Below are 12,570 nucleotides of genomic sequence, written 5' to 3'. Positions count from 1 at the left end.
TTGGAATTTTTAATTTTTTACAAAAAAAAGCAAATAACCTATTTTGAATGAGCGTTTCCTGATTACTTCTTATATGTCTGGCCGTTCAAAGATCAACGCAACCACAGCTTGGTTGACATTTCACATTCTCAAAGTGGTTTTCAAATTTCAACAATATCTAGGCTATGAGGTCTTTAAAAACATAAGTTTAGGCAAATGCAGTGTAGCAATAGTAAAGTCGTTGGAAATACACAAACTAAATTTTGCTGCTTGTATCAGTCTGTATAGTAGAAAGAATTGAAATAGAACTTTTAAGAAAACAGCTTGTGTTAAAAACATTTAATGTACAAAAACATAAAAGATTACAGTACATGTGTAACAACTAACATTGCATGTAAACGAATAAAAAATAACAAAATAAAATTACATATTAAATATCACAGACACCAAATGCATCAAATCTTAATATATTTACTATATCAAAACAAGAAAATAAATAGATAATTCAATACTCCATAAAACACATACATTTTCTAACTCTTTGATATTATAAAAGGTTCGAAAATAAGTGTGGAAATAAGTGTGCTATAAATGCAAACAAGCTAGAAAAGCCACAATTCGAAGTACATTGTAACCAGGTTTTCAATATGGGCATTGAGAAATTTAGACACATCAAAGTTTTGCAAATCTCAATTCTTACAATGGCCATGATCTTTATCTTATTTGAACTAACACCAAAATTTACTGCAAGGTGTAAGTATGGAGCGGTATTTGTGTCAAAAATGAAATTGGCAATGTGTTAACATTTAAATGCTTTATTAGTAATCTCTTACAATACATTCCATTCATGTATTGTTTAATTCGTTGTTATAAAGTGCTATATCGTTATTTACATTATGTTTTCCATGTTTCACGATGTTGCAAACCGCTATGTGTCTAATGCTTAATGCCAAACCGCTATGTGGCTAACGCTAAACGCCAAACCGCAATACGCTTAACTCGATTTCGATTACGAAACTAAACATGTAAATGTCAACTTATCACTGAAATGTTACGTCGTTTGATTTGAAATTGTCTTCATATATTTTGTCGGAATGTGGATATTGTTAAATTGAAACCGCGATACAACGAAACTAGAATTCGATTACGAAAATAAAGACAAGCTTTTCAATGCTAGCTCCAAGCAATCACGGAAAAGTTAAAACAGCCGGTCTGATGCCCGTTTGGATGTCAGCCCAACAACTTTCTCTTTTTAAAAACCTGGTTTCAATGAAAACCTGGTAAAAACAGTACATACAGCTCACCTTTTAATAATTTACAAGCAACATACAATGACCTTAAATTTATATGAAATATTGCAACAATTTACAATATATAAAATAAAGAAATTTTGTATAAAGCTGCCATCTTCTTTTTAATTGACTGAGTAAGCAGAGATTTCTGACTTGCACATTGATATTGTTGTGGTGTTGTTTTAATGAAAAAAAATAATGTCAATACACAGGTTTCTAAATGGCACATTGCTAATACTTTGGGGATAATATTTTTAAAGTAGGTAGTCATTAAATATCAATAACTGGGGCTATAAAGTGTATCCTGGGTTATGGAACTCTGTGGGAAATTGAGAGCTTATGAGTTCGTTTACCATCAGCTGGTGTTATCTTTAATGTCATTCGGAACTCCTCGGCCATTTTTTTTAAAAACAACCTCGGATGTATGCAGGTACATCAGTTGAAGTAGTTCGTAAAATTTTGAATTATATCATAAATTAAATGTAGTGTTTTAGAGTTGTATTTATTGATCTAAGTCGAAATTGATTGCCATTGAATTGTATTATTGCAAACATAATTAAGAATCCCAAGAGTTAAGTCACACAGTTTAACTGCTAAATAAAATTACTACGCGATCTACTTGCAGCAGACTTAAACGTACCACTTTTCGAGTATGTAAACCGTCCTAATACATCCGAGGTTGTTTTTGAAAAAAATGGCCGAGGAGTTCCGAATGCTTTAATGTAAGGTTTCAATGTTTTAATATTTTGGTTCATTGGCATATGAAACAATTGGTCAATGCAAGATTCACTCACAGTCTGTTAACTGAGCAAATATTTTCATACACAGTTGTACAGAAATTCTAAAATATTCATAGTTTAAAATCATTTTTGCCAATTTTCTATGGATAATTTGAATACACATCTAAAAGAAATGCTTCCAATAAAACTGAACATAGTAATTATTCAGCTGTTTAAACAGCTGCTGCATCAATGATGCCACTTTTTTCATAAATATATCGCATACAATTAACATAAGAAAAAATGTCATTTGACCAACCACAAGCATTGTTTTAGAACTTTAAGATGTATTCCAAAGATGTTGCATTCATCAGAATATAAATGCAATTCAAGGAAATGCATTCACCTAAGGTGTTAAAATACTTGAATAAGCTCCATTTAAATACTTACATCAAAATTTACATGGAATGTGCGAAAGCTAAATATCAACGACAATCTAATCAATTAAACCTCTGTAAAATGCTGTAAAATGTTTAAATCTTGAAAATCACAAATTCTTATTGCAGTATTTCTTCCTCTAATGGCAAGCAAGTAGATAAACTAAGTGGTAAAAATAGTTTCTACAAAAGCGTCAATATAATGCAGTTATTATGAGATCTTCGTGAACCATGTATCTCCTTCTCTTGGCATGGACGGCGGGAAAACAGGGTCGATGGCTGTGTGCACGATACTTCGGACCATGTGAGGTAGCAGGTCCCTGAATATTCAAAATGATTATCAATAACCCATGGGAAATATGTGGTTAAGACAATGAGACGTGGCATTCATCAGAGAATTATGGGGAAAATGGAATACCGTTGTGTGCACGATACTTCGAACCAGGTAAGGTAGCAAGTCCCTGAATTACAAAGTAATTTTCTATAATCGATGGGAAGTTTATGTACGTGGGGTTTTTTGACAAAGAGACAGGCAAACATCAGGATTTCACAGGAAAACTGGTCTATGGCTGTGTGCACGATACTTCGTAAGTTCGGACCATGTGAGGAAAAATGTCCCTAATATTTCAAAATGATTTTTTATAATTGATGGGACTGGGATATTAAAATCAGGATATTGTGGGGGAAATGGTCTACAGCTGCTGTATGATACAGCAGACCATGTGAGGTGGCAGGTCACAGATATCTCAACAATATTATCTATGGGAGTTAAGACAATGGGACGTGGCAAATATTGGGGTAACATGCAAACTGGTTCTAAGGCCTTTTGTATGACACTTTGGAACAGGTGAGGAAGCAGGCTCCTAATTATAGATTTTTTATTTTTTTTTAGAAAAATATTAAATCCAGGCAGAAGTCATTTTTAACATGTGAGCATGAACCAAATTTCATGTGAATATCTTTAACGTCTTTTAACTCATTGCTAACATTTAAAATTTCACATAACGTCAAGGGCCACCATGGAACCAAGGATATGGACAGGTATATATATATATATCAATACAAGTCTTAATTGAATCTAAGAACGATGAAGCTAATCGGATTGCTTGTTATCTGAATAACTGACCAATAGAGTGAATGATGTTTGACCATAAGATTAACAAATTAAGTTGAATATTGAAACTACAGATGACATTACATATACTTTTTTCTTTATAATGCAGACAAACAAAAATTATTATTAAAAGGTTATGTTTTGCACTTAAAATATCAGTCAGATCACGAATTGTTTATATATATGTGTACAGTATTGTTTAAGTAGTAAAAACCATTTTTAAATCTTTAAATTTTGTCATTGAATTGAATTTGCATAAATGTAACATATAAAACTCTATAACAAAAGGTTGGCTCATTTAAAATAGCATTAGACGCACTCAATCATGGTATGTGTGGTAGTTTCATATTAAAGGAATTCATCTAGTAACAAGACCCATAAACAAAATACAATACAGTTTGCAATATAGTTAACTCACTGAGCACAGGCCGGGGCACCATTAATCTCCACCAGCCAGACCTTCATATTGTCGTCCACCAGGAAGTCAAACCCAAACAGCTGGAAACACACATACCCGAGGCCGTTTGTGTTGATCTTCTGCGAGAGAAGAACAATGCTTGTACATGTATATTAAAAGGACTTGCTCATATTTTTTGTAAAATGCACTTTCTTTCTTATAAATAAAGTGTGGCAAAACATTATGAATGAAATAATACCAAAAGCCAGAACCCTTCAGCAAATTTTGATAGTTGCTGAAATATCGTCTTTAAAGACCAAAATTTTCATCAATGTTAACAACGCTACTAATCACTTAATTACAGCTTTATTGTTGCATGATTGGTTGATTGTCATTATCACGTAATGTTATCAATGTATTGTTAGGAGGTCAAAATATCTACCACCTTTGTCAAAGTCTTGGTAGCTTTGTGGGTTAGGCGTTTGTTTTCCAAAAAAATATTGACATTACTGGTGTGGGTTCACACCCCACTAAAACTAAACTACTTTTTAACTGTATTTTTTCTGCCACTGTCTAGCATCAAATACCTATGAATTGTTGCAGTTTAACAATGTCAGAAAATCTTGAAATGCTTAAATATCAGTTATAAGTTAGAGTGACCCCTTTGATAAATCTGAAGAAAAAAATAAATATTTTAGTTCAAATGTTTACAGACCATATGACATCCAAGCAGGAGTTAATTCCCATAACACTACTGTGATTTAACATATTAGCATATAACTGTACCAAATGATGAGTTCTGGTGTATATGTACATACATACCTCCTTTACAATATGGAAACATTTTTTGACGATGTCCTTTATCTGTGGTAGAATGGAAGCCTCCAAGCTTGTACCATGTTGCTCCATCAAGAACCTGAAAAGGTCAACCTTGAGCCATGATTATATACCAGGGTACTTAAAAATATTCAACCTTAGTCAACTGTTATTTAATTGCTAGATTTTCATCCCTGCCCTGCTCTTATTGTCTGCAGCGCCTTCAATTTTATTGACTCATGTAAAAATGTTGAATCTGTATTTTATGATCGCTTCTGTTCTGTTCAGGAACAGCGTTTATTCATACCAGCTGTTGTCGATGTAAACATTCATATGTAAAAAAGGAGAAATTATTACAATGGTGTTCTTGGTTCATCAAAAAGCACGGTGAACAATCATCTAAGAAAAATTTCAAAAAAGAATTTTACCGCCCGCCCCAATTTAAAAATAAATTTGGATGAAAATCTAGCAATTTATTTATATTTGCCTTACTCATACATTATGAACACTTGTCCAGTTTCTAGTGGCAATCTGTAATATATTATCTGTAAAGTACACTTTTGGAAAACATAAGATAATGGATATCAAGTATGTATGTTCTCATATGGTATGTGAACTTGATGAATTAGAAGACACTGTTTATACCATGGAGGGCGTATTCACAAAAATACTTATTAAAGTCATTTCAGAACTTAAGTTTAACCCCTAAATATTTAAAGAAATGTTAAAGTGTTTACATAAAAGCATATTAAATAATAATCAATGAAAATAAAGTAGTACAGATATTATTCAGTTATTATAGTATATCATATGACCAGTGAGATACCTAACATAAGAAAATGACATCAGTTAGGAAATGATTTAAGATGTTTTATGAGTGCTCGTCTGTTAGGGAGTCTTCAAAACAAAAGTCAAACAAGAGATGTTTGTCAAACATTATGCCCCCTGAGCGCCAAGTTGCCAGAAATATTTGGACAATTGAATGAAATATGCATGGACTGAAATGACAGCTGATTTGTCATTGGATGCATATGAGGCAGGTCATCTACTGGTCATACCTAATCTTCATGTCAAGTTTGATGACCATAGGTCCGGGAATTGTTGAGTTATCACTCGGACAAGCTTTGGTCTTCCAACAGACCGACCGACATGTGCAACAATCAGAAAACCTTTTTTCAGCTTACAGTCACACTGACCTTGACCTTTGACCCACTGACCTCAAAATCAATAGGGTTCATCTGCTGGTCATGACCAATAAGCCTACCTAGTATGAGGTCCCTGGGTCAAAGCGTTCTCAAGTTATTGATCGGAAACCGTTTTTCATGTTAAGGTCACACTGACCTTGACCTTTGACCCACTGACCTCAAAATCAATAGGGTTCATCTGCTGGTCATGACCAATAAGCCTACCTAGTATGAGGTCCCTGGGTCAAAGCGTTCTCAAGTTATTGATCGGAAACCGTTTTTCATGTTAAGGTCACACTGACCTTGACCTTTGACCTCAAAATCAATAGGGTTCATCTGCTGGTCATGACCAATACACCTACCAAGTATGAGGTTCCTGGGTCAAAGCGTTCTCAAGTTATTGATCGGAAACCGTTTTTCATGTAAAGGTCACACTGACCTTGACCTTTGACCCACTGACCTCAAAATCAATAGGGTTCATCTGCTGGTCATGACCAATAAGCCTACCTAGTATGAGGTCCCTGGGTCAAAGCGTTCTCAAGTTATTGATCGGAAACCGTTTTTCATGTTAAGGTCACACTGACCTTGACCTTTGACCCACTGACCTCAAAATCAATAGGGTTCATCTGCTGGTCATGACCAATACACCTACCAAGTATGAGGTCCCTGGGTCAAAGCGTTCTCAAGTTATTGATCGGAAACCGTTTTTCATGTAAAGGTCACACTGACCTTGACCTTTGACCCACTGACCTCAAAATCAATAGGGTTCATCTGCTGGTGATGACCAATACACATACCAAGTATGAGGTCCCTCGGTCAAAGCGTTCTCAAGTTATTGATCGGAAACCATTTGGTATTCCGACCGACCGACCGACCGACCGACCGACAGACAGACAGACCGACCGACCGACCGACCGACATGTGCAAAACAATATACCCCACTTTTTTCAAAAGGGGGCATAAATATGTTTTATTCAATATAAGGTACGCATCTGGTATGAAACATTGAAAAATTATTAGCCTGCTTTATCAGAATTTACACGATGTACTTCTTCTACTACAAATCACCTGTTAAACTCTTCAAAGAACATCTCATTGCCGTCCTCAAACCTGCCAAAGTTTTCCGACATGTCCTTCTGAAGGCAGTGATTCGTCAGGTGACTGGTGACCTTGGTAAGGTCGACAGGGTCGTAAGGCTCTGAGGATGTGCGCATGACACCCTCACGGAACAGGTACACATTATACCAGGCATCTAGCAAAACCCAGCACCTAAATAAAACAATCATGATAATACCTTTGAAGCAAATTCCAACATCTGTCTGTTTTTTCTGCAGTTAGAAAAGGGAACCAGTATAACTCAACAGTTATTAAAGCCAGTCTTATGGTTTCACTTAACATGTGCATATTATCTCTTGTAACATGTGTATTGGGAGTGTTTTTAAAATGTCAATGACAATGCTTCAACTTTTTTCTTCAAAAAGCAGATGAGCTTCAAATAATGCTAATATTTCAACAATCTTTTGGTTAGGGTCATTGTATTGATTTTTTACTTTGACAAATTTATATTACTTTTAATAACATATTTCTCATCACAAGCAATGCCCTATTGTTATTCAGTCTAAGCTCCCTAAACATAATTTACAATACTGATGAAGTTGTTGCAGTCATGTCTATTAAAAAAATGGACAACAGGTGATTTGACAAATATAATATATGCTACCAGCAGGTATTGAGTATTACCTATGTTTATCTGAATAGAAAATTAAATAATCTATAACATAGAGCAAAAAAGAAAAAAATACTGCCATTTCATATTTATGTTTTCAAAAACCTTATCCTCATTAACAATACTGTACACTTGTTTTCAGGAACCTTATTGAATTCAACCAAAACACTTTCTTCACAAAGGCAACTCAAATTTCTTAGCCTGCACATAGGCTAATTTTAGACATTTTATAATATATAAAAAGGTACCTGATGTCAAACTTCCTCTTCCCTTGTAGAAGCAGTGGGTTCCTGATGTAGCGCTGAATGACGAAAGCTTTCTCTTGCTGGTCCACATATTCCAGCAGCGTGTGGACATCATCAGATATCTTTATACCATCACCTTTAAAAAAATAATTCAAATTAAAGATTTTTACCATGATATTGAAACAAGATAACTGGAAATTTATTATTAATTTTGACCACCATTGTGGTCAAGTGTGAACTTGACATCTGACATACATGCGGCACACAGTCTTATCATGATTAGTATTTGAAAAAAACACACAAAAAGAACAAACTTGACAGGATGCATGGACGGTCACACTTGTATATCAATATGAATTATAATAGGTTCAATTTTATTGAGAAATATCAATCTTGGCTCCTAAATAGTTATAACTATGTTTCAATTCTGCTGCATGATAAGCCTCATTTCCAGAGACCCCATGACAATTAAATATTTCAGTGAGACCATGAGGACATCTTGTGGACAAAATATTTAGTCGGCCAATGCTAAATTTGTTACTTTTGAATTTGTATGCAAGAGTGCTCTAGTCAGATTGCCAAATATCCTTGCCCTTCGCTCCAGCTGTGACCTTTGCAATCCACGCTACACTGCTCCCTTCCTCCTGTGTCAGACTGACATTTGTCGCAAGAAGCTCATCACGATCATCTGGCTTCTCTTTCATCAGTGTCGTTGAAGAATTGCGTATACTTGTCTGCTTTATATTCTTCGGCAAAATACGGAAAGACTGTGGGAGCCACTTTGGGTAGCTGTACTTGACTAAGCTGCAGTATTCTTTGAAAACCCTGCAGTAATATATAAAACCATTTCAAAAATAAAAGATTTAAGATTGGAATAAAATAACTTAAATTTGAACCAATGGATGAATTGCAATGGATTGTTACTGAATGTTCTTGTACTAATGAGTTGAATATTGCTGCAAAAGTTTTCTTCAAATGCATTTACAAGACAGATTTCATAGAAAAGTAAATTCAAAAAGATATAAAAGTTATATTACTACCAATATAAATCTGTGTTACTTTGTCAGAAATATACCTCTAAAACTTACTTCACTAGAGCTGTTTTCCTGCACAAAATATCTGACCCTCTGTAGTAGTTGACTAGATTTTTTCTGCCAGGATCATGTCCTTTGGAATGATAACAACATCATCAGAGCATTTTCACATAAAATTTAAATGCTTTGAAAATGAAAGAATAAGTTTACTAACAATTTTGTTACGAAGAGATTTAACTAAAATTGTGCATGAGTTTTAAAGATATAAAAGTCTTAAAATGTGATGCATACAGTGTCCTGTTACACTGGGGACCAATAAGAATTTCATTTTAAATCTTCTCTGAAAGCATTATGTTGCACTATTCAACACTTAACAAAAATGTCCCCTTACAGTGCAAACATAAATATATTTACCAAGCCTTCCAAATGGCAGTTTGTTTCTTTCTCCAAACATGAGATGAAATGATGAAGTATTAGCTGGTAGTTTCTTCCAATCATGTTTCCGTGCTTCTAACAAGTACCTAGATGCTGCCTTATACACAGAACTGCCAGTATCTCTGCGGATGAAACCATACTGCTCCATTCCTTAGCTGATGCTTGAAGGAAATTGCATCAAATACTCTCCCTAAGAATAAACAAAATAAATAAAAACATTGTCTGAATGCTTACGTTTTCACATTTCATGTTCATCATTTCCATGAACAATGTATGTTGAATTATGTAATAAATAAAAAGTTCCAGGAAAACTGTTATTTTGCTGATAAAATCAGTTAATTTCCTAGTCATGTAATGTGTCATAATATGTCCCTTCACCCTATAAATAATTAATGATTGTTATGTAGCATGTGTTGGTAAAAACCAGCCACCCAGTAAGAACACTTGGCAGAGTGCCATGCTAGTGTTCTGGCTGTTTTGCTTTTGAGCCCCAAACCAGACGCCCATCTTTACTTTACTGGTGACTAAAACTGCCTTAAAGTTTAATACTTAATAGGGAAGTCATGTGAGGCTGGACTGTTTGTGATAAATATACATCAAGCACTCAGAAAAGCTATATATCCAGCGATATCAAACTTACTTAAGACAAAACTATATAATTGTACGTTAATAAATCAACAATCGCAATGCTGATCATGTTAATAGTTCATAATATACTTGTCTCATTATAATTATATTACCTTCACAATTGCAGTTTTCTTAGCTATATGTAACTTTACTGTTAAAAACTTTTTTTGTCAGTTTCAATGAGCCAAAATCTAACAGCTAGAACGGTAAAGACCTGCTACCAAGTTAGCTCATTTGGTAAAGCACTGTGCAAGTGTTTGAGTTAGTCTAAAATTATAGACGTGTTATACTGGATTCTTCCAATCCCTAACGTCTAAACGGGTTTGTGCAAAAACCGGGGGTGTTTTGAAAAATATTGAAATTGTATTAAGTGAAGTATTTTATGGTTTAAATTAATCATAAAGGTTTATATTCATATTTTACCATGTAAGTGAAAAGTTATTTTGCACAAAACAAGCATTTAATGCATTAAAATTCCAATAAAACAAAAGTTGACTGACACAGACAACAATTATGCCAAGCGGAACAACTCGACCCAATCGTAATAACTCGGCCACCTCCGATAAGCTTCGAGGTAGACCTCGTAAATACAATCGTAACAACTCGGCCATGGCCAAAATGTTTTGATTGTTTAAAAATTGTGCCCTGAAGCCTTGCAGGTGCCCTTCATGTATATATCGCTATGTTTTGACAGCAAGAAATGAAAAAAACACGTCAAACTCATAATTATTGGTAGGATACAACATTTTTATGTATATAACTGATATAAAATAACTTAATCTGGTAATATTTCTTGTTTTTATGATATTTTTTAGATGTTAAATGCTTTAACCAGGAATCCCGATCGGAATAACTACCCATTTTTGATACTAAACAATTTGTATGTGAGGGATTTGCCATATCAAAAAACGTAAAAAATCTGTAAACGTACAATTATTTGGACTAGTGTTTGAGTTTGACATTCATGGGGTAATTTCAAGCCCCACAACAGAAGCACTTTTCCTCCCATAGAGGTAATATGTGGTTTGTTTCCATTCTGTATAATTCAATACACACTGATCCTCAATATGTTAAATAATAATAATAATAAATTATATATGACTTAAAAAAATCTGGGTGACAGTGGTGGGTGACAGTCTTATGAGTCTATGATCTTGATCATCTTTCATGCACGAACGGACATGTATTTATTTTGCTTATAGCCCTTTCAACTTGTAATAAATCTTAACCAGGTTCATCTAAAAACATGACTCATCGTTGTCACGACTAATTGAAATCAAAATCCCTAAATATGTTTCTTACGATTGCAATTTGTTTACATTGACGTCCATGTTGACAACTTTGCCAAAGCGATTCTGTCATCAATATTCCGATTTGTCCAATTTTGTGTCACATGTTTTGATTGGCTGTTTTGACGGATGCACGTTTACTTCCAGGCTCATCCTGCATGACACCAAATTACCAGTGCCCAAATTTCGGCCCACCGTTAGAAGGGGATATGACCCAATGTAATTTTAATGTAAACATGGGAACTTAAATTGTGTATTGATAACACAATGTAAAACTCATATTTACTTAAGACATAGGATCCTGGGATATCAAGTTAGCACCAAAATATTTAACTCAAGCATCATTGATTTTAAATTTATAAATTAAAAAAAAAGAATGGGAACAGAAATCCTGAAGAAGTGAACTAAGTTTGAGCTCATGGATCCACCAATGCAACGACAACCTATAACATGGTTTAAGATTATCCATACTTTATCAGATTTTTTAATAAATAATTTGTAGGTGTTTAATGTACGTATGTCCCTTTAATGGCAGCAAATTAGTCATTAATTCAGTCATTTCGGAGCAAAATGTCTGTGGGGTTATTTGAGGTTGTTAAATGAGTTGATGACTTAAAGTTTCCAATAATACATCCATTCGTCCTCCTGACATGGTGAATACGTAAAATTTAAGGTTAAGAGTATGGGCAATGCAAGTTATACAGATATACAGATAGCTGCTTATAATAAAAGGTCAATAAAATTATTGAAGTGGTAACCAATATGTTTATAGTAATACAACAATGGCTAATATCTTGCAACATTCAAGCAAAGCATTTTAGTTAATAATCATCTGCTGGTCATGACCAACCTCCCTACCAAGTTTGAGAACCCAAGGCCAAAGCATTCTCTAGTTATCAATCAGACAAAGATTGGTCTACCGACCAACCAACTGACAGATTGGACCGCATTTCGCTAATGTCCTGAATCTGAGTTTAACACTCAGACTCAGAAAAACATAACTTTATTTTTGATGTAAAAATGTACAATCAGGCACACATCTTTTGTCAATATTAGCTGTAATACAGATATTTTGAAGGATTTAAAAGTTCAGTTTACTGAGCCCGAGTCACAAACTCAGACTCAATATGTTAGTGAATATGGCCCTGCTTCTCCGAAGGGAGGGTCGGGGAGGGGGGCATAATGATGCTTCTATCCCATTTTTGCTAGGTATCATATGAGCATGTCATGGGATTAGAATACTATTGCCATAACTAACTTTTCCAAGCAAGAACAA

At 34.4% G+C, this 12,570-nt stretch overlaps 1 protein-coding gene across 2 annotated transcripts; it reads right to left on the bottom strand.

Annotated features, from left to right (window-relative positions):
• Positions 1 to 315: 315 nt before the first annotated feature.
• On the bottom strand, positions 316 to 11,352 carry LOC128207784 (tubulin--tyrosine ligase-like). 2 transcript variants are annotated; one of them, XM_052910907.1, is made up of 9 exons: positions 11,308 to 11,352; positions 9,358 to 9,568; positions 8,998 to 9,076; positions 8,502 to 8,734; positions 7,913 to 8,045; positions 7,007 to 7,207; positions 4,761 to 4,854; positions 3,960 to 4,078; positions 316 to 2,747 (listed from the first exon to the last, which is right to left on the bottom strand). In XM_052910907.1, exons 2-9 carry the CDS (start codon positions 9,524 to 9,526, stop codon positions 2,639 to 2,641), a joined length of 1,137 nt encoding a protein of 378 aa, XP_052766867.1. In that variant the 5' UTR covers positions 9,527 to 9,568; positions 11,308 to 11,352; the 3' UTR covers positions 316 to 2,638. The 2 variants fall into 2 exon arrangements, with proteins under 2 accessions (XP_052766867.1, XP_052766868.1); XM_052910908.1 differs by having other exon boundaries at positions 11,325 to 11,342.
• Between the last annotated feature and the right edge of the window lie 1,218 nt (positions 11,353 to 12,570).

This window comes from Mya arenaria, chromosome 11 (genome assembly GCF_026914265.1).
Source record: "Mya arenaria isolate MELC-2E11 chromosome 11, ASM2691426v1".
Lineage (NCBI taxonomy): Eukaryota > Metazoa > Mollusca > Bivalvia > Myida > Myidae > Mya > Mya arenaria.
Note: the sequence above shows the minus strand (reverse complement) of the source record. Positions and strands in the feature narration are given on the sequence as shown.

Coding starts and splice junctions, on each gene's coding strand:
- LOC128207784 (XM_052910907.1), bottom strand. CDS start 9,526: ATGGAGCAGTATGGTTTCATCCGCAGAGATACTGGCAGTTCTGTGTAT. Junction 9,077..9,357: donor ACTGCCATTTGGAAGGCTTG/GTAAATATATTT, acceptor ATCATTCCAAAG/GACATGATCCTGGCAGAAAA. Junction 2,748..3,959: donor GGTGCCCCGGCCTGTGCTCA/GTGAGTTAACTA, acceptor TTGAATATTCAG/GGACCTGCTACCTCACATGG.